This window comes from Gobius niger, assembly GCF_951799975.1.
Source record: "Gobius niger genome assembly, chromosome: 13".
NCBI classification, from domain to species: Eukaryota; Metazoa; Chordata; class Actinopteri; order Gobiiformes; family Gobiidae; genus Gobius; species Gobius niger.
The window spans coordinates 25430836-25449799 of record NC_136864.1 but is presented as its reverse complement, the minus strand read 5'-3'; the positions used below and the strand labels follow the sequence as shown (position 1 = coordinate 25449799).

General features: G+C 43.1%; 1 protein-coding gene across 1 annotated transcript in view; it reads left to right on the top strand.

Annotated features, from left to right (window-relative positions):
- LOC306972524 (corticotropin-releasing factor receptor 2) overlaps nucleotides 1-18278 on the top strand; it is a gene marked incomplete at its 3' end in the record, with an annotated part of 155604 nt that extends 137326 nt beyond the window's left edge. The window contains exons 10-12 of the mRNA XM_079569186.1: nucleotides 11469-11604; nucleotides 14242-14283; nucleotides 18138-18278. Coding sequence (XP_079425312.1) covers nucleotides 11469-11604; nucleotides 14242-14283; nucleotides 18138-18278 — 319 coding nt within the window. The remainder of the gene's footprint in view (nucleotides 1-11468; nucleotides 11605-14241; nucleotides 14284-18137) is intronic.
- Nucleotides 18279-18964: the final 686 nt, after the last annotated feature.

Below are 18964 nucleotides of genomic sequence, written 5' to 3'. Positions count from 1 at the left end.
CATGTCATTATAGGGAGACAGGTTGGACAGATTTGAGGATATACAAATGCAGACGTTCAATTCACGGATGTTCAACATGTTGGATTGTTTTCTCATGACTGTGACGTGTAGCCAGTCGGAGAGCGAGGGTGAAGAGGCGGCGAGGAAGCACGGAGAGGGGAATCCAAAGTCAAAACAGCCGTCACGGCGCGCCAGAGAGTCCGGTGGAGGTTGGAGACTTTTTGGTTTCAGTTCAAAACAAACTACAAATCGGCGCTGCTTCTTCTCCGTCCGCCATGTTTGTTTACTCTGATGTCACGTTTGATCTCGAGAGGTTTTGTGAGACTTCCTGTCTGACCTGGCAATGTTTGTGAGTGAATTCGGTTTGTGTGTGACGTGTTGATTTTGCTGTGGCTGCACCGCACACTGTACGACCAAAACGGTTTGACCCGTGACTTTTCATCGCCGTGTGTGGGCTCTCTCAGGTTTGGAAAATCTGCCGACAATTTTAAAATCTTTAAGGAACGGGCCACCGTTTTTCCATACTGAGATATGTTCTTACCTGAGATTAGACGAGTTGATACGTACCTGTCTGGTCTTTGAGCGTGCCCGTGGAAGAGCGTGGTAGCTTCCGACTTCACCCCCGTTATTTGTGTATATTTGACCTTATAGTGACTCAGTGGCTTTATGGGTGTGGCATCGGCACCTTTGCTTCCTCTCACAGTGGCGTCTGATGCTCAAGAATCAATTGTTTTGGGGTTTTTGGGGCCATGCTTCAACCATAGCCACTGAGCCACTAAAAAGTCAAATATACAAATATGAAGCTTTTTTTTTTCACCTAAAAAGTTGCATAGTGCACCTTTTAAAGGAACAGGCCACCGTTTTTCCATACCGAAAAGCTTGGTCACTTCTAACCTCACCCCATTTGGAGCTATAGGAAGATGCTGGGAGAGGCTAAATGCAAACAACATATTTTGCCGTTTTGCATGACTGAGGGCACGCACAAAGACCAGACAAGTACGTATAAGCTCAGGTATGAACATATCTCAGTATGGAAAAACGGTGGACTGTTACTTTAAAGCCTAAAGATACACTATGCAACTTGTGAAGTGCAAAAAAAAAAAAGAAGATATTTGTTTATATTGGACCTTTTAGTGACTCAGTGACTTTACCGGTGTAGCACGGCACTTTTGCTTTCCCTCACAGTGGCGTCTATGATGCTCCAGAATCAATTGTCTTGGGGGTTTCTGGCCAGTTTCTGGTGTGAACCCATAGAAAACAACTGATCCTGGAGAGTCATAGAGGCCACTATGAGGGAAAGCAAAGGCGCCACGCTGCACCCATAGCCACTGAGTGACTAAAAGGTCAAATAAACACAAATATTAACAGAAATTAGGACAGGGAGCTTCTGGTATCCAGCAAAAAATGGTGCTCATGGAAGGAGGCAATGGGATGTGGAGAGAAAGATCAGGTCCAGGCACTCATATTTTGCAAAAGTATAAAAGGCTTTATTAATGGGCCAGAGACATTAAAAAGCACACCAACGCGTGTCGGCTTGCGCCTTCATCAGGGTGTGTGACACAAATATTATTTTTATTTTTTCACTGAAAAAGTTACATAGTGCACCTTTTTCTCCCCCTACATGTTCCAGCCATGTCCTAATGTGTAGAATGAGCCCAGACCTGTTCACCACAACTGCCTCTAAAATCCTGCACAGTCACTCAAAAAGTTGTTACTTCAGGTCCGAAGTGCCGTCATGCACGAGCTTAATATAGAAGCTGCAGTTACACGTAAGACCTGAGGTGGCAGTAGTGAGTATAAAATGACCCACTTGCATCTAGTCCCTTTAATATATCAACAAAATAAATAAATGAAATGAATTTAAACCTGGCTCAATGTCTGTTTTAGATGAAAATATAAAATGACAGAAAACTTGCAATCATTATACGCATCAGAAGTCGAAAACCAGTTAAAGTTCTGTTTTATGCCGAAAACTTTGTCAGTTCCTTTCCAACGACTTTTGGATTCTATCAAAGTAGGGCTTTAGTCCAAGGGGATGGGCCACTGCACTTTTGCTGAGGAACAAAATCATTCCTGCCCCTGGTTTATCGAATATATGGAGCCGAAGAAACCGAAGAGGCTGGTTTGTTCTTCTGCCGCCGTGATGGATGATTGCACGGCCCTGATAAGACAATGGCTACCGGCCGCGCTTGTCCGAGAAAGTAAACACTCGCTTGAATTCATCTTTGTCGCAATATTTTCTCCAGACTCGGGAGGGCGTTTGCGGTTCGCGCGTCGGCTCCCCTGTCAGGGATGTTTGCACAGTCCCTGCCCTTGAGATAAGTGTCCTAATGGCGAAGACAGATCGCCCCGTTGCGCTGGTAAACACCCCCCTCTCCATGATGTTCCATTGCTCTCCAGTTCGGTTCCGCGGAGACACTTCTTATTACCGTGTCAAGTGTGTTTCTCTGCGAGGCGGCGGCGGCGTCTGTTGGCGTTATTTATGGCCCCCGGCGTGTCAGGCGCTCGGCAGGCGGAGAAAGCTCGTATCCGTCCTCGGCAGGCCGGGACGAGCCGGGCGGTGACAGATGAGCCCGCAGCAGGTTTAAGGAAGTGGAATGTTGAGTGAAAGGTTGAGAAAGTGTGCGGGAAAGTGAGGCGACGGTTTGAATTGATTCCATTTGTTACAAAGAGCTGGAGCCGTTTCCGTCTGACGCTTGATTTCCAAATGCAGATCGTTTCTGTGACGTCAAAAGTCTACACCCAACTGAAGGCAAAAGGTACGCGAGCACTGAGCAGGGGGGAATAGTCTTTTGTTCAGGTTAAAAAAAGCAGGTAACAATAAACTCTCTTCGGATTTTAAAGTGGACACATCTGAAGGCGAGACAATGCAGGTGAATCGGGAAAACAAAATTACATTTAGAGATATCAATTTGAAACCTTTGCTGCAGATTACTGATATAAAGATGAGAAGATGAGAAAATGTATGGCAAGTTTTCAGCCATTTTATGTTTTCTAATAAGAATAAGGCATTTTAGGCAAGGCAAGTTTATTTGTAGAGCACAATTCATACACAAGGCAATTCAAAGTGCTTCACAGTTGAAAAGAGAATTACAAGAAAACAGATAAATCAATAAAAAATTCTAAACATAAAATGTATCAATTACAGTAAAAGGCAAGAGCGCAGATAAAATACTTTCAGTCATACGCACGGGCAAAAAGAACTGTTTTCAGCCTGGAGTTGAGGCCTGTCTCACATCCTCATGAAGATTCGAATGAAAGTGAAACGCAGCCTCACCGTGTTTATTATTGACTCTGGGAACCACCAGGAGGCCCCTCCCTGAAGTTCTCAGGGCCCGAGATGGTTCATACGGCTGTAAAATGTCAGAGATGTACTTTGGTGCTAAACCATGAAAAGACTTGTACACAAGCAGAGGTGTTTTAAAGTCTATTCTCTGAGTGACAGGAAGCCAGTGCAGAGACCGGAGCACTGGACTAATATGGTCGTATTTCCTGGTTCTTGTCAGGACTCGAGCAGCAGCGTTCTGGATGTACTGTAGCTTTCTGATAGAGAGGCCAGAGAGGCCAGTGAGCAGCCGTTACAGTGGTATAACCTGCTGGAGACAAACGCATGGATAAGTCTCTCTAGGTCTGGCTTTGACACTATTCCTCTGATCTTAGCCATGTTTTTCAAATGGTGAAAATCTGCTGATGTTATTGCTTTGATGTTTCATGTCTGAGTCCATGATTACTCCTAGATTTCTAGCCTGATTTTTTGGTTTTAGAGAGAGAGACTCAAGAGAGAGACTTATTTTATGAATAAAAATGGCCAAAATTGCCGATATTTTCAGAAACGAAATCTAAATAATGGATGGTGCAGTTTTATGTTTTAATGACATAATAAAACCCCGGAAGTTTAGATCAGAGTGCTTCAGCAGTAGAAGAAGAGACAACCAAAGTAAATATGATTAGTGAAAACTGCAGGAATGAAGTGACATACTGCTCCAGGTATGTTTTTGATGAGGGAATGTCAAATCGTATGACTTAATCAATGATTATGTTTTACATAATGTATTAATGCGAGACACGGCAGGTGGAAGAATAAGTGGAGATTTTTAGCTAGTTTTCTCAATTAAAGGAACAGGCCACCGTTTTTCCATGCTGAGATATGTTCTTACCAGAGCGAGTTGCATACCTGTCTGGTCTTTGTGCGTGCCCGCTGAAGATCGTGGTAGCTTCCAACATTAACGTTTGGAGCCATAGGAATAAGTAGGGAGAGGCCAATTGCTAACAACATCTTTGGTTTTGCGTGACTGAGGGCACGCACAATGACCAGACCGGTATGCATCAACTCGTCTAAGCCAGGCAAGAACATATCTCAGTATGTAAAAATGATTATTTCACTTAAGATTAGCTTATTCAAAAAGAGATCCAAAAACCCCTCTGAAAAAATCTTTGTTACTAATATGTCAATAAAATAAAACCATTAATTCTGAATCTATCCATTTTGGCCATTTTTATGCACAAAATGGCTTCTTTTTATATGAAAACATAAAATGACTGGAAACTTGCAATACATTTTTTCTCATATTTATATCAGTAATGTCAACCTGAAGTTTCAAATTCATATCTCTAAAAAAGATAAAAATCCCTATTCACCTGCAGCGTCTGAAGAAAATATTGCAACTGTAGTGACACTGCATTGTGGGTTCACTTGAGACAAAAACGGTTGGGAGCCGCTGATGGACACCCCCCACTGAGGCTCTTCCCTGAAAGCCATATTTACAGTCATCTTTTTCTTACGCCCTTTTGAACAGGAGTAGTAGACACTTCCAAATATCGTCTGAATAACTGAAGCGAAACACCCTCTTTTCCATCAGCTCAGTCCAGTGTCTACAAAGTGAAAAGAAAACAATAGAGGGAAAAGTGGACAAAAATTGGGGACAAAGTGGGATAAAATTGGAAAAGATTTGGGGGGGGGAGGGGGGGGGAGGGGGGGGGGGGGCGGAGTGGAAAAAATAGGGGAAAATTGGTATCGGTATGGAAAACCAAGTATCGTTAAAATACCGGCATTGGTATTGAAAATGTAATGGTACCCAGCCCTACTTAGCCTGGTTTTACCAGACCTTCGTACAAGAGTCTGGATCGTCACAATTGAGCTCCGTTATCAGGTGGGAGGGGTGAACTCCTTTGAAACGATTGGATCAGATTTTCGCCAGCGTTTGGTCGTGACGTATGTAGTGCCCCCGAGTGAGTGAAGCAGCTATCATGACTCTATTATAGCTCTATCATAACTCTATCATGACTCTATCATAACTCTATCACAACTCTATCATGACTCTATCATAACTCTATCACAACTCTATCATGACTCTATCATAACTCTATCATAACTCTATCATAGCTCTATCAAAACTCTATCAGAACTCTATCATAACTCTATCATAACTCTATCATAACTCTATCATAGCTCTATCATAGCTCTATCAAAACTCTATCATAACTCTATCATAGCTCTATCACAGCTCTATCACAACTCTATCACAACTCTATCACAACTCTATCACAACTCTATCATAACTCTATCACAGCTCTATCACAGCTCTATCACAGCTCTATCACAGCTCTATCATAAGTCTATCACAGCTCTATCACAGCTCTATCACAACTCTATCACAACTCTATCACAACTCTATCACAACTCTATCATAACTCTATCATAACTCTATCATAACTCTATCATAACTCTATCATAACTATATCACAACTCTATCACGACTCTATCACAACTCTATCACAACTCTATCACAACTCTATCATAACTCTATCATAACTCTATCATAACTCTATCATAACTCTTGTATTGGGGCATTCCTTGCACATTCTAAGGCTTCAATTTTAATTTCTGGATATTTGGGAGCCGAGCCAGAACGGATTGAAAAGCTTCCATTTCTTTTGTATTCGCCACCATTGCCAAACTACAACCAGCAAATGCCTGACGTCACAAGCCCCGCCTCCCCCGCTCGCTGAATGTTAGGTTGAAATTCAACCGATGTAACGCAGCCTCTGGGATCAGACCAAGACTTAACATGTAGAGACATAATAATTGACCAGAGTTTACGAATGGCTAAGGCCAGGCTAAGCCCTACTTGGAGCCTCCACATACATAACTGAGTAGGTCCTTGGTGCGAAAACTTCAACAGTGTTACTTTTCACACCCAAAACCCATATGCAAATTCACCCAGACGGTATATGCAACCTTGCTTTTACCTCTCGCTCTCAAATCTGCCTCTCAACTCTACTTCCACTCGTCCAGACGCCGAGGGAAACTTTTTCTTCCCTCAAAAACCAACACTTCATCTTCATCATTTAATCACACACTCTTTTGACTATGGTCTGCATGTAAACACCAAAGTAGCTCTGAACACTGTCGCAAGGCATGGATGGAAAACTTTCCAATTGTGCCCCAAAAAAAAAAAAAGGAAAGAAAGAAAGTGCCGGTTCATTACTTTCTGCCTGATAACTCTTCCCCTCCCTCCTATTTGCTCCTCTTTGTTTGAGTAGCGGTGACTTTCACGCTTCGTGCAAACACAATTTCGCGGAGGAAATCGGCTGAAGTCGTATATTTCACTCGCGTCAAAGAGCATCTGAGGTGTCTGCGCCACGGACGGCTGCCAAATGTGCCAATTTCTATTCTGACCAAACAGGAAATTCCAGTGGAGGAAAAATAATAAAATCAAGGTAGCCTCCACCTCTGATTGTCCTAGCTCTTCCTTCCCCGCTCAGATGCGCTGCAGTAAATTGTCATTAAAGGGGGTGTAATGACTGTTCCTGGCGCCCGGAACGCTTGATCGAGCAGCTGCAAGGACGATGACCCGGCTCCTCGCAGACTTGTCCGATGTTAATCTTGCATCACAGTTCAAGGCCACATTCTGCCGTGAGTTGTAAACATCATTTTTCTTGCAATGTCACCATCGATTTAACGAGCGTTAAGAGATCCAATGAAATCGAAATGGAAGACTTTGATCTGGATCTTTTAGTACTAAAACAAGTGAGTAAGCAAAAAATAAGTAAAAGTAAAGTTTGTGTCGAGAAAATGCAGCAGGGAGGAACTGCAGTGGATGACGCGGTTATTAAAATGTGAAGAAGATACTGTGAAATAGGGATGCGACAATTCTCAATGGTGCTCTCAACAAAAACTTCAACCTAACACTTTTGTTTTGGCTGTCATTTTTCATGGGGTGAACTCAAAGACATCAAGTGTACAGCACATCTCATTGATCAGGTTGTTGATATGGACAACAAACACAGGTGCATTTTACTGATGGCACTTTGGATGACATGTCCCCCATTGAGCATGTTTCAGGTGCTCTGGATCAGCATATACCACCAACGGACCAACATTCCACAGCCCACAACCAACAACCGCATTAACTCTGTGAAGGAGATGTGCTGCACAGCGTGAGGCAACTGGTCGTCACACCAGATATTGTCTTCTGAACCCCCCCCAACAAAGTAAAACTGAACATGTCACGGTGGACTTTTATTGTAGACAGCCTCAGGCACCTGTGCGATATTCATGCGGCCTAATCTGCATCTTGATATACCACACGTGTGAGGGCGGATGGATAGCCAACTCTACAGTTGACAAAACTAGACAGACAAACTGGTGCGTGTGTGTGTGCTGACGTACATTCAGATGAAGTCCTTTCATACACAATATCGTTGTCACGTCGCGGAGCCGCAGGATCTTGTAATGATGAGCCTTCTCCGTGGCTTAGATCTGTTAAAAGCCTTTTCGCCCTTTGTTTGGGTGGGCATGCTGTTTGCTCGAGACGTTTGCCTCCATCTTCTGAGGAGACTGAGGTCCTTCGGAGTGAGTCTGCTCAGGACTTGTTATGACTCTGTGGTGGCCTCTGCTCTCCACTACGCTGCCGTGTGCTGGACCCCGAGCAGCACAGAGCGGGACAAGAACAGACTGAACAAGCCGGTCAGAAGGGCCAGCTTCGTCCTGGGCTGCCCCCTGGACTCTGTGGAGGAGTTGCGGGACAGGAGGGTATTAGCCAAGCTCACCTCCATCATGGACAACACCTCCCACCCACTGCATGGGACTGTAGAAGAGCTGAGCAGCTCTCTCAGTGGCAGACTGAGGTACCCTCAGTGCAAGAAGGAGCACTACCACAAGGCCTTCATCCCCACTGCTGTCAGACTATATAGTAAGACTGTAAAGTAAAATCTGCAATAACCCCATTTTAAAACTACGTGCAGTAATCTCAGCGCCACCTATTCCCTGCACCAGCCTCACTTATTGACCACCTGCACTACGACGAAACTTTGCACCTACTTTTTATAGTCTGTTTTATTTTTTTTCCTATTTACTCAGTCTTATTTCCTTATTGTTATAATTCCACCCCTTATGATTTTTGCTTCTATTTATTTTACATGAGATACCTCTTGTTTTTCTTCTATTTAACGGTTTGCAAGTTTCCTGTCTGTTTTTTCACAACCTGAGTGATCTTATTGAATGCCAATTGCAACAAGTGAATTTCTCCATTGTGAGATCAATAAAAGGATTATCTTATCTCATCATTCAGCTGGAGCCTTTCGTTTACATCGTGGTTGCTTCCTAGTTAACTCCACGTCTGAGAGCATAGCTGGTAATCTAAAGTCCGAGCTTGCTGCTTAGTTCCTTCTTCTTCCAGTTTAATGGCGGACCGTTAGCGAAACCAAGGCGCATGCCGCCGCCTGCTGCATCGCGATTCCTTGCCGTTTGAATATGTTTTGTAGCAGAAAACAAAAAATGAATATCGGAGCGACTTAGGCCATAGACACCCATGCAAAATGAGCGCTTGTTTGACTGACATTACACCCCATGATGCTTTGCGCCGATCTATTTTTGGCTACTGTGAAAGACGCTATTCTCCCGTCAAAGCTCACAAGCACAGATTTAGACAGATTTTTGAACAATATTTGAAACTGGTCTATTGGGTTTCTATAAAAATGTAGTTTGTCTTTGAGTTCACCCCATGAAAACTGGGAGAAGAAACAAAATACGCGTTCAAATCTTCCTCGTCAATGTGCTAATCTGTTCAAAAGGAGTCAATGAAAGATTGTAGAGCCGCTAATGGTATTCCAGATGTTTCCCTTTTCCGTTCTATTAGAGCTCAGCAGTGGCATGTGATTATTTTGCTCTATTTTGACACAATACAGCAATGGCTTCCACAGTTCTTAACCTACCATGTCCTTATATAATCGCAGTAATCGTAAAACCAGTTCATCGTGACATCTCTAGTGCAAAAAGAGATGAGTTCTCATGAAAGAACATTTCAGACAATGGTAAAGCAAGGTATTGTCACACAAAAGGGACATTTGTTCGCATCATTCACAGAAATCAAAACTTAAAAAGCACATATGTAAGTCCTGTTACATGGAGAGTTTGTTCTTCCTTGTCTGGGTTGGTTTCCTCTGACTCTTCCAATTTCCACTTCAACACAGAGTCTAATCCTGCAGACTGCTTCTGACAAGTTGGCCAGGGGCACTGTTTGAAGGGTGGATAATATGCACAGGACAGATTACTCTGCGGGGACAATTTCGTCAATCCTACTTGGTTCACTCTACTGAAGTTCATGGAGTGTGTCTAAGGTGGATTCACACCAGTCAAACTCCCTGTCGCCTCACCTGCTAAGGGCCTCGTCTACACTGCACAGTGCTCGTGCGTATGATCTTATGGCTCTCTGTGAAATGTTTATTTCGTGCCTTGTTTTCAGTTGTCAATAAAATGCATCAGCCCCTGTTCAAATGGCGTGTGGTGTCAGTCTCTGGTGCGGGAATTGCGTTCTCAGAGTCCTAACGCCTTTGATTTTTATTTTTCTGTCACAAAGAAGTTGGTAGTTGATGAAACAGTGCGCCTCAAGCATGACACTTGTAACAAAATTAGTCCCACAACTCAGAAACACAGTAGAAAATCTCTCCTTCCAATATCACACTGATCCGCTGGCCAGCCGGTAAAGCTAGGCCAATGGGCGAGGAGCGCGCTTCTGTATGGTCCTTATGGTGGGGAGCTGCCACTGTTGTAATACCACCCCCTGGTGGCCCCAGGGGCGACTCCAAGAGACAATTGGGGTCATTGATTCTAATGGGACTTCAAACTTCCTAAGAACAGCTTAAAGCCTGGCTCCAAAGAGTTTTCTTTTTCTTAAAATCGGTATGACCCATGTGACCACCCTGGGGTAGATGAACTATGCTGCGCAGGAGGAGATAGAGCGGCCATTAACGTTCATACAGGGCTTGGGAACCTTTTTCAGTGAATGGGGCTAAATGAGACCCGCTCATCTTTATTATATTATATCTATGCGCTAGGCCAATCACAGCGCTCCTATAGTCCACCGACGAGAGACGCCGACTTGACAAACGCAATCGCCCAAAACTAGTTTCACCAAACCCCGCAGACCGGCGTCTACAGCTGTTCTCACCAAACACTGGAGATGATCATGTTGGAGTGAAAGAGCCTTAAGCCTGGGAAGATCTTAAAATCGTCAGCAGATCACGGCACTAACAGTTTTGGTCGTACAGTGTTTGGTGCGGCCACACGGCAAAATCAACAAATCACACAAGAACCGATTCAACTCACAAACATTCACATGTCAGACGGAAAATCTCGCAAAACTTCAGGAGATCAAACGTGACTTCAGAGTAAACAAGAGAAGAGGCAGCGGCGATAGCCTGTAGTTTGTTTCTAACTGAAACATAAAAAAGTCTCCATCTGACTTTCTGGTGCGCCATGACGGCTGTTTTGATTCCCCGCCTCCTTGTCACCTCGTCTTCCGATTGGCTCCACATCACAGGCTTGTTTGTCCTCGGGGCTCAACACACACGGCCCAAAACAATCCAGCATGTTGAATATCCATTTGAGATGGGAGCGGTCCCAACGTCCTTCCGGCCAGACGAGAGCAGTCTTGACGCACCACACAGGGCAGGAATATCTGATAAGATTCTTTTTAGAACCGTTGCAATAATCGGAGAGTCCTTAAGATTGTCAGAAGGCGACAATCGGGGCTAAAATCTGCCTAATCTGCCGTGAACCAGACTTTAAGTGTCAAGAATGAAAAAGCTTGTGTACTGTGTGGTGCACAGTCCTTGAAAAAGTATATATTACAACATAAAACAATCATTTAAGAACCAAAGTATATTCCAAACCTTCATCAAAGTAAAACAAAGTTATCAGTAAATCCAGTAATTGATTTGATTTGTTCATCTCATGTCGACATGTTTACTAAACTAATCTTACATTCTACCGCCAAGAGCATGAATTGCTTGGGAAAAGTCTCTGCTTGACTCACCGGCGTTTCTATAAATATCTGATTTCGATTGTCTTCATCTTCCCCCCCCAGTCCTGTCAAGTTGTAGCTATACGTATTTCAAGTGCGTGCATGTCTGGGTCGTCTGTGGCTTGCTCTTATCCTGGCTGTGCTGTTTTTTTTTTTTCTCAGGAAAGCCGTGAAGGCCACGCTGGTGCTGCTGCCTCTTCTGGGCATCACCTACATGCTGTTCTTCGTCAATCCGGGGGAGGATGACATCTCGCAGATCGTATTCATCTACTTCAACTCCTTCCTTCAGTCTTTTCAGGTGAGGAGCGGGTATGCTGCTATAAACGCACTCGTGACGTCTCAACCCGCGCCCACACCGCCACGTCTTTTCAGAGAAATATGTGGAGGTGATAGATCTGCACACAATGCTCCACAAGCTCTGGCATTAATTGGGGATTGGGGATTCACCTGGACTCCCTCTAATAGTAAATTTGAAGAATTTTCTAAAGCCTGTTACCATGGAAATCTGGCAAACGTTGCCCATTGAGCAGAGATGGCCAGTATTTGATTTCAACAGTAATTAAAGTGCAACTGAAGACCAAACCAACTTTTTTTTTCTGATAAACTATTTATCTGATGATTTTAGAGCAGACCTGGGCAAAATACGGCCCTGAGAGGATTCAGTCCGGCGCACAACTTGTAGAGCATAAATTCTCAAGAAAGTTCTCTCTAATTCTCTCTAAAGTCTCTAGCCCATTCCTGTACGGAGTTATGATTTTTTTTTTTTTTATTACCAGAATGCTCACTCCAGCCACTAGGGGGCAGATTAAATAAGAATAAAAGGAAAGAATTCCACAGGTGTCCAGCAGAGGGCACTGACAATCAGGATATAAACAACACATTGTGTGACTTGCTCCTCAATGTATTTTCTCAATCAAAACATTTTTTTTATTTTGGAGCTTTTGTTCATGCACCCCGGCGATACACTCCCCATATTATACTTATATCCCGATATAAGTTTGCTTTATTGTTGGTGCGGCTCCGACTCAATTCAGGCTTCTCATGTGGCCCCTTATGAAAATGAATTGCCCACCCCTGTTTTAGAGTATTAGCTGCTGTCCCCACTTAATCTTTTGTCATTTTAGTGTAAACAGGTATATGTTGCACCTATATAGTCCAAAACCGTCTAAAACCGTGTGTGTACCTCCCCCCTCATGGCTGTTAAGTAAATGGAATTTGGATTCTCTTCTGGTAGAGGTTTGTGTAAAAGTGAAACTCCATCTCCACGGCCATTGACAGTGCCCCTCTCGCTCCCCCCATGGTCCTTCAAGCTGACCCATATCAGCAGCAATTTCAGACTGCAAATGTGGGCGGAGTTTGGTCTTTAGTGTCACTTTAAGTTGAAGTTGAAGTGCGCCACCTCAGGTCAGACGTGTATCTGCTCCTTCGGTATGACGGCACTTTGGACCTGAAGTAAAAACTTTTTGAGTGACAGTGCAGGATTTTAGAGGCAGTTGTGGTGAACAGGTCTGGGCTCATTCTACACATTAGGACATGGCTGGAACATGTAGGGGGAGGAAAATACTTAGTTTTAATATTTTTAAACTCTCTGTAGTCCCTTTAAGTAAAGGTAAAGAAGTGTAATTAAGTATAGCATTTGTATTAAATGGTTCTAATTTAAAAAACATTACATTCAAACCATATGAACTGCAGCTACTGTATATACTATTTGCAAAAGTTAAGACATGCCCCAATGCAGCTGTGCTACTAAGCCCAAGTAATGCCCAAGTACTTGGGTGGGTGGATAGAGGGGTTAAGAATTGTTGATTTCAGCCAGCGATCTATATTTATGAAACAGCCTTTGATTCATATTAAGTCCCTATTTGTGCTGTTTGAAGCTTGGAACAGTTTGGACCAAAGCAGCTGGAAAATCACACTTAATATTACAGCAAGACCGCTTCAAAGGGATAATAATTTATGCTCCATGTGCCTCTCAATAATAACTCCAGAAATCGGATGACAATCAGATTTTTGGCCAACATGGCCACTGACTGCATGGTAGCAAGAACTAAAAAGTGAAATGTCAGTGTTCATATTGGTAGGTTTTTTTGTCTTAACGGAACAGGCCACCGTTTTTCCATACTGGGATATGTTCTTACCTGAGCTTAGACGAGTTGATACGTACCTGTCTGGTCTTTGTGCCCGTGGAAGAGTGTGGTCGCTTCCAATAGGAATACATTGGGAGAGGCCAAATGCAAACAACATCTTCGGTTGTTTTGCGTGACTGAGGGCACGCACAAAGACCAGACAGGTACGCATCAACTCGCACAACTCGAACATATCTCAGTATGGAAAAACGGTGGCCTGTTCCTTTAACCCTTCTGAACACAGAGGAAAATTAAGTAACAAAAATGTAATCAAAGGTATCGATAAGACCATTGTTATTTATTTATTTTTTAGATTTTTTAGATTTGTTCAGATCACATCGTGTTTATAATGTATAATGGAACAAATGAATGTTTGCCACTGGCTTTAAGACAACTCATCTCCCTTCATGAACACAGTAGCGTCCTCCTATATACAAGTATTTACCTGAGCGAGTCTGAGCTAATCCCCATAGGAATAGAGCAGGCACATTTTCCCTCGGTGTGTCTGGATCAGTGTCAAATATCCCATTATACAGTACACAGTTTTCTTTTTTTTTTCTAAATGTCCATGTTCACCAAGTTGCATGGGCTCCAGTTCATTAGCCCATGTTCTTATCCCCCCCCTCCTGTCAACATCATTCTGAGCCTGAGAACAAAAGGGAGTTCAGTTCAATTGCCGCCATTACCGAAACTGGCTCCCAAAAGAGAAGAAAGCCAATCTCTTGAACCATTCGGAGCCCCTTCTGTTTAAGTAGGTCCCTGACAATAACCGCTTTTGTGCTAATCCTAATATGGCTCTCTCTCCGCAGGGGTTTTTCGTCTCCGTCTTTTACTGCTTTCTAAATGGAGAGGTGAGTCACTGCGATTTTTCATAACTTCTTTCCAAGTAAGTTCACTGACGCATGTTTTATCTCGTCGGCGACAAATTGAGGAAAAACAGTCCCGCACCAGTAAAAAGGAAAATGATTGAGATGCTGGTAATGGACTGATTTCATCCAACTTGTATGATTAGGTTTTTTGCCGAAATCTACTGGGGACTGGATAAAAAAAAAATGTCTTGCTGGGAAGACATTTATTTTACACATTTATTTTACATATTTTCATAACACATTAGGGAAAGTCACTACTTTTACAGAGCTATTAAGTTCATGTAACTTCAACCAGTGAAAAATAGGTGAAAATAAGTGAAAAAGTACCGGAGCTCAAAGTAAAAAGTTGAGAACAATAGGTGCTTGAGGTGGACTTTCTAAGAGTAGTTTGTAAGTCTTGTCCTTGGGCAATGGCAAAGTCATAAAGGTCAAGTGACGGCACATGAATTATACAGGAAAGTGCTCTGAGGCCAAACAAAGCGCCGCTGTTATGAGAAGCTCTCGACCTGCTGTGACTTGAGTCCTATGTTTATGACAATTCGGGGCAGGAATCTCAAGCCAGTTGCTCTCCAGCCCTGCCTATGTAAATCTCCTACAAAGAAATAAATACATCTGCTCAAGGACCTCCTGTGTTTCTGCATACGCTGGATGAGTCAGAACATCCGTAGGAGTTAAAAGCTAAAGTGAAATGAACATGTTTAAGAGCTGACTTAAAGCGCAACTAAAAAAAGCAAACCAACTTTTCTCTGCTGATGAACTGTACTGAAGATGTATTGTCTGCTGTTCCCAGTTCATCTTCTTTGGGTCATTGTAGCGTAAACTAGTGTATTTTCAAAACGGTGCGTGCTGCCCCTCAAGGCTAAACAGCGAACTGCAATTTGACTTTTTTTTTTCCTAGGTGGAAGTTACTGTAAAATTAGATCTCCACGTCATGACCACATGGGAAGTCATTCCTTGATCATGCCCTACAAAGGAGGAAGCAGAAGTGTAGGTTTTCAGCACAACATCCACAAAGCTTTGACAATTGCTAAATAAATGTAATATACAAGAGATATTCGAAGTAATGATCTCCTGTGGCCTGTGAAATTAACATGGCTGCTCAATCCTCCTCCAACGCCTGTTCCTTTAAAGGGCCAAAAGGTGGGAAGCGCAGGGACGACCGGCTACAAGTCTCCACAGAGCTCTGTCAATCATAGATTTAGGCTTCAATTTTTTATTTCTGCTGTACAAACACCAACGTGGTTAAAAATATAATACTTCAGCATCGTCTCATGGGTCATAGAAACTCTTTGGAGCCAGGCTTTTAAACATTGCTAGGGGAAAGACTACATAGAAATTCTGTTTACCAAGTGTCTTTGGAGTCGCTCCCTGGCCACCGGGGTGGCGGTATTACAACAATGTCAGCTCCTGGCCATGAGGACCAAAAAGAAGCACTTTCCTCGCCCATTGGTGCTAGATGATTGTTGAGAAACGATGGGGAGATGTCGCAAGTTGAGACATAAACATGAAGTATTTCCAAGCATTTTAAGCCCCTTTAGGTCGTTTTCAGACGTGTTGAAGCCCCTCGTGGATCGAGCCGCCCTAGTTCCAACTGTATTTACGTCGAAGTTACATCGAACTTCTACAAACTTGGTTAAATACAGTGAGGATGATATGCGAAGCCAGGAGAAATGCACCATAATCTGCTCATGAAGAGGAAGGTTTCACTGCAGATGGGAAAGGAAGGCGTATACCTTGATCATTTAAAGTTGATCCATTTTGCCTCGTTCTCATGCAGCACGTATTCTTTCTTTCTTTGCCCAAAAATGAGGTGAGAGTAGTTCGGCCCGAGGTCGACCGCATTCTCCAGCTCCAAAACACAGTGTGGCTCAAGCTGCTCCGAGGGTGTTGTGCTTAGTGTATTTTTTTTAAAAAGAACTATGGTTATGACTAGCCTGGCTAACACCAGACTAAAATCACAAGTGAAGTGATATTTAGTCTGGGGACCACCAATTCATTTTCTCGTAGGAGAGGTGTGGTTTACGATCGTCCATGCTCGTTTATTGGGCGTTACGGAAAAAAAAAAAAGTCTATCATGCGTCTGCACGTAGCCATAGCCAATCGTATCATCGTATGAGATGACGTATGACGTACCCACTGTAAACTTTTGAGCTAAACTATTTAGAACAAGGTCTAAAGCGTGATCGAAAAATACCATCGTGTCTGCTGCTGTCATGTTGGATTCGTAAATAAACTTTTTTTTTTATATCTGTAAATAAACTACAAGCTTCCGTATATCGAATAGCGCGTCATCGTCTTGCCGTCCCTCCCCAGGCTGTTGTGCAGTTCCAAATGATTCGAGCGCACACAGCAGCATGGTGTTAGCCAGGTTAGGTTATGACTGTACTGCATAGATGGTACAGTGTGACCCAAAATCATCAGCAAACTTTATTGCAGATAATAGTAATGTATTTAATATAATTTGATCAATAGTTATTTGAATTGGTGATCAGGTGAATCTGGCAGCCATAGTGACTTAACATTAGCTGCTAATAATCAAACAGACCTGCTATTGCTTTTTCTTCCTCAAGCTCAGGCTCAACATTTCTCTTTTCCCGCTGCTTCAATTAGTTTTTTCAATTGTACTTTCCGATGCTTTTCGACTGTGACGCAAATATTTCAGCAGTTCTGGCTCTTCTGCACTAATGTTTTCGCGTCCCAACCTCCGCTCTCTCTCTCGTGTTGGTGCATGCCCAATTCGACTCAACGCTGACCAGTATTTCGAAAGTGAGGAATTACAGGGAATTTTTCAGTAATATTGAATTTCCCATTTTATGACTGAAAAATCATCTCCATCTTTGTTCTCACAGGTGTTACTTTGCAGAACTAATAAAAGGTTTCGCACTATATATAGTGACCTTAAAGGATAAATTGCTTTGCCCCAGCAGCTCCCTAACCAGCACTTTTCGTGCAAATGACCTGCTGTTTCCGCCGTCACTGCAGCAGCAACTGTTCTTCCCCCCCTTTCTCCCGTTGAATAAAAAGGCCAGTTGTTGCAAATTACTATCATTAGCAAAAATTATATGGTTTTGTCGAAAATCAAGGGTCCTTTTGTGGGCTTCCTTGAGAGCGTAAATAATTGGAACAGTCAGTAATTAAATGGCGAGAGGGGTCACGTTTGTGTGTGGATAAAGAAGGATCGGGACAGTTTTCAATGGTCAATGTAAAGAATGGTGCTTTCTAATCGTTGGCATTAGCTTATAAGCCTAAGGGAAAGTGATTATTATTTTCCCCAGGCTTGTTTTGGCAAGGTGAGACTTTGTTCATGGTCCCTTGAGCTACATGGGCGTAAAAAGGCCAGGGAATAGCAATACAAGCCAAAGCACGTTTACATATTAGCAGCATATACTATAGGCCAGAGAAAGGGTATCAACACACAAGTACATGCAAGATGGAAAAGCTTTGGGAAATATTGGGCGAAGGTTTTCTGTGGAATCCCTCGGTAAGTCAAAAGTCGAAGACAACCAATCATACTTGGATACTTGCAGTTGTATAAGTAAAAGTAAAACAAGTAAAAGAAAACCCTATCGTGAATGAGAACTTTTATTGAAGATACTGTTGGTTGAGTAACAGGAACAATTGCATTAATGTTTACTCGGTCAAAGGACTGTATTTTTTCTTAAAGGTATTGCACACGACCTGTTCCCAGAAGTAGAAAGAAAAATAGTTTTGTCCATGTAAAAGCAAACACTTAAGGAGCTCCTGAAGATGGAAGCGAAATATCCTCAACTCAAGGAAGCGGCGTCCGGATGACAATATTTGAAAGTCTTACGCCATGTCTTTTTTCTTTGTTTTAGGTTCGGTCTGCGGTCAGAAAGCGGTGGCACAGATGGCAGGACAACCACGCTCTCCGGGTTCGAGTCGCCCGCGCCATGTCCATACCCACGTCTCCGACCAGGATCAGCTTCCACAGCATCAAACAGACCACTGCGGTGTGAACGTGGCGTCACTCGTGTCCTCTATAGACTAATGCCAGTGGCTTCAGTTCAAGAGAATGGGAGATTTATTCTTCATGAGAACTCTGAAGTCAAAATGTTGAAGCTAGCCGTCTGATTTCGCACCATTTGTTGACAACATACTGGAGAAAAAGAGGAACATCTACCCCAGATACAGTGAAATGAGTTTAAAAGGGTGTTCCTTGGACTAGTTTGGACCACCAGACACCAGACCACATTCGGAATCAAACTAGGAACTTCAAGGTGTGTGAACGAGTCTTTTACCTCAAACACACCGCCTCTTCAGAAATTGTGTCTTGATGTAAGAAAACATTTATTGAAATGGGTCATCTCTAATGTCCAAAAGTTTCAGAATTTCACGGGTTTGTCGATCATTCTCTACACTCGACGGTGGTGTAGAGAGCCCCGTTGGTAGAGTGTTCACCCACTGATCCAAAGGTCGCTGCTTCGATCTCAGCTACTGCCAGAGCGCACCTTTGTTGTTCCTTTTCTTCAATACCTGTTCCACTGGTGTAGAGTCATAGATGGCATCTGTATAGGAACTTTGACGACTGTGGACGGAGGAATGGCCTTCGGGACAACTGGAACATTCCCTGGTCGGCTGGAACCCAATAGGTTGCGTTCATGTGACGTCAGAAGATTCTTAAGAGCCTATAGTTTTAAATTGA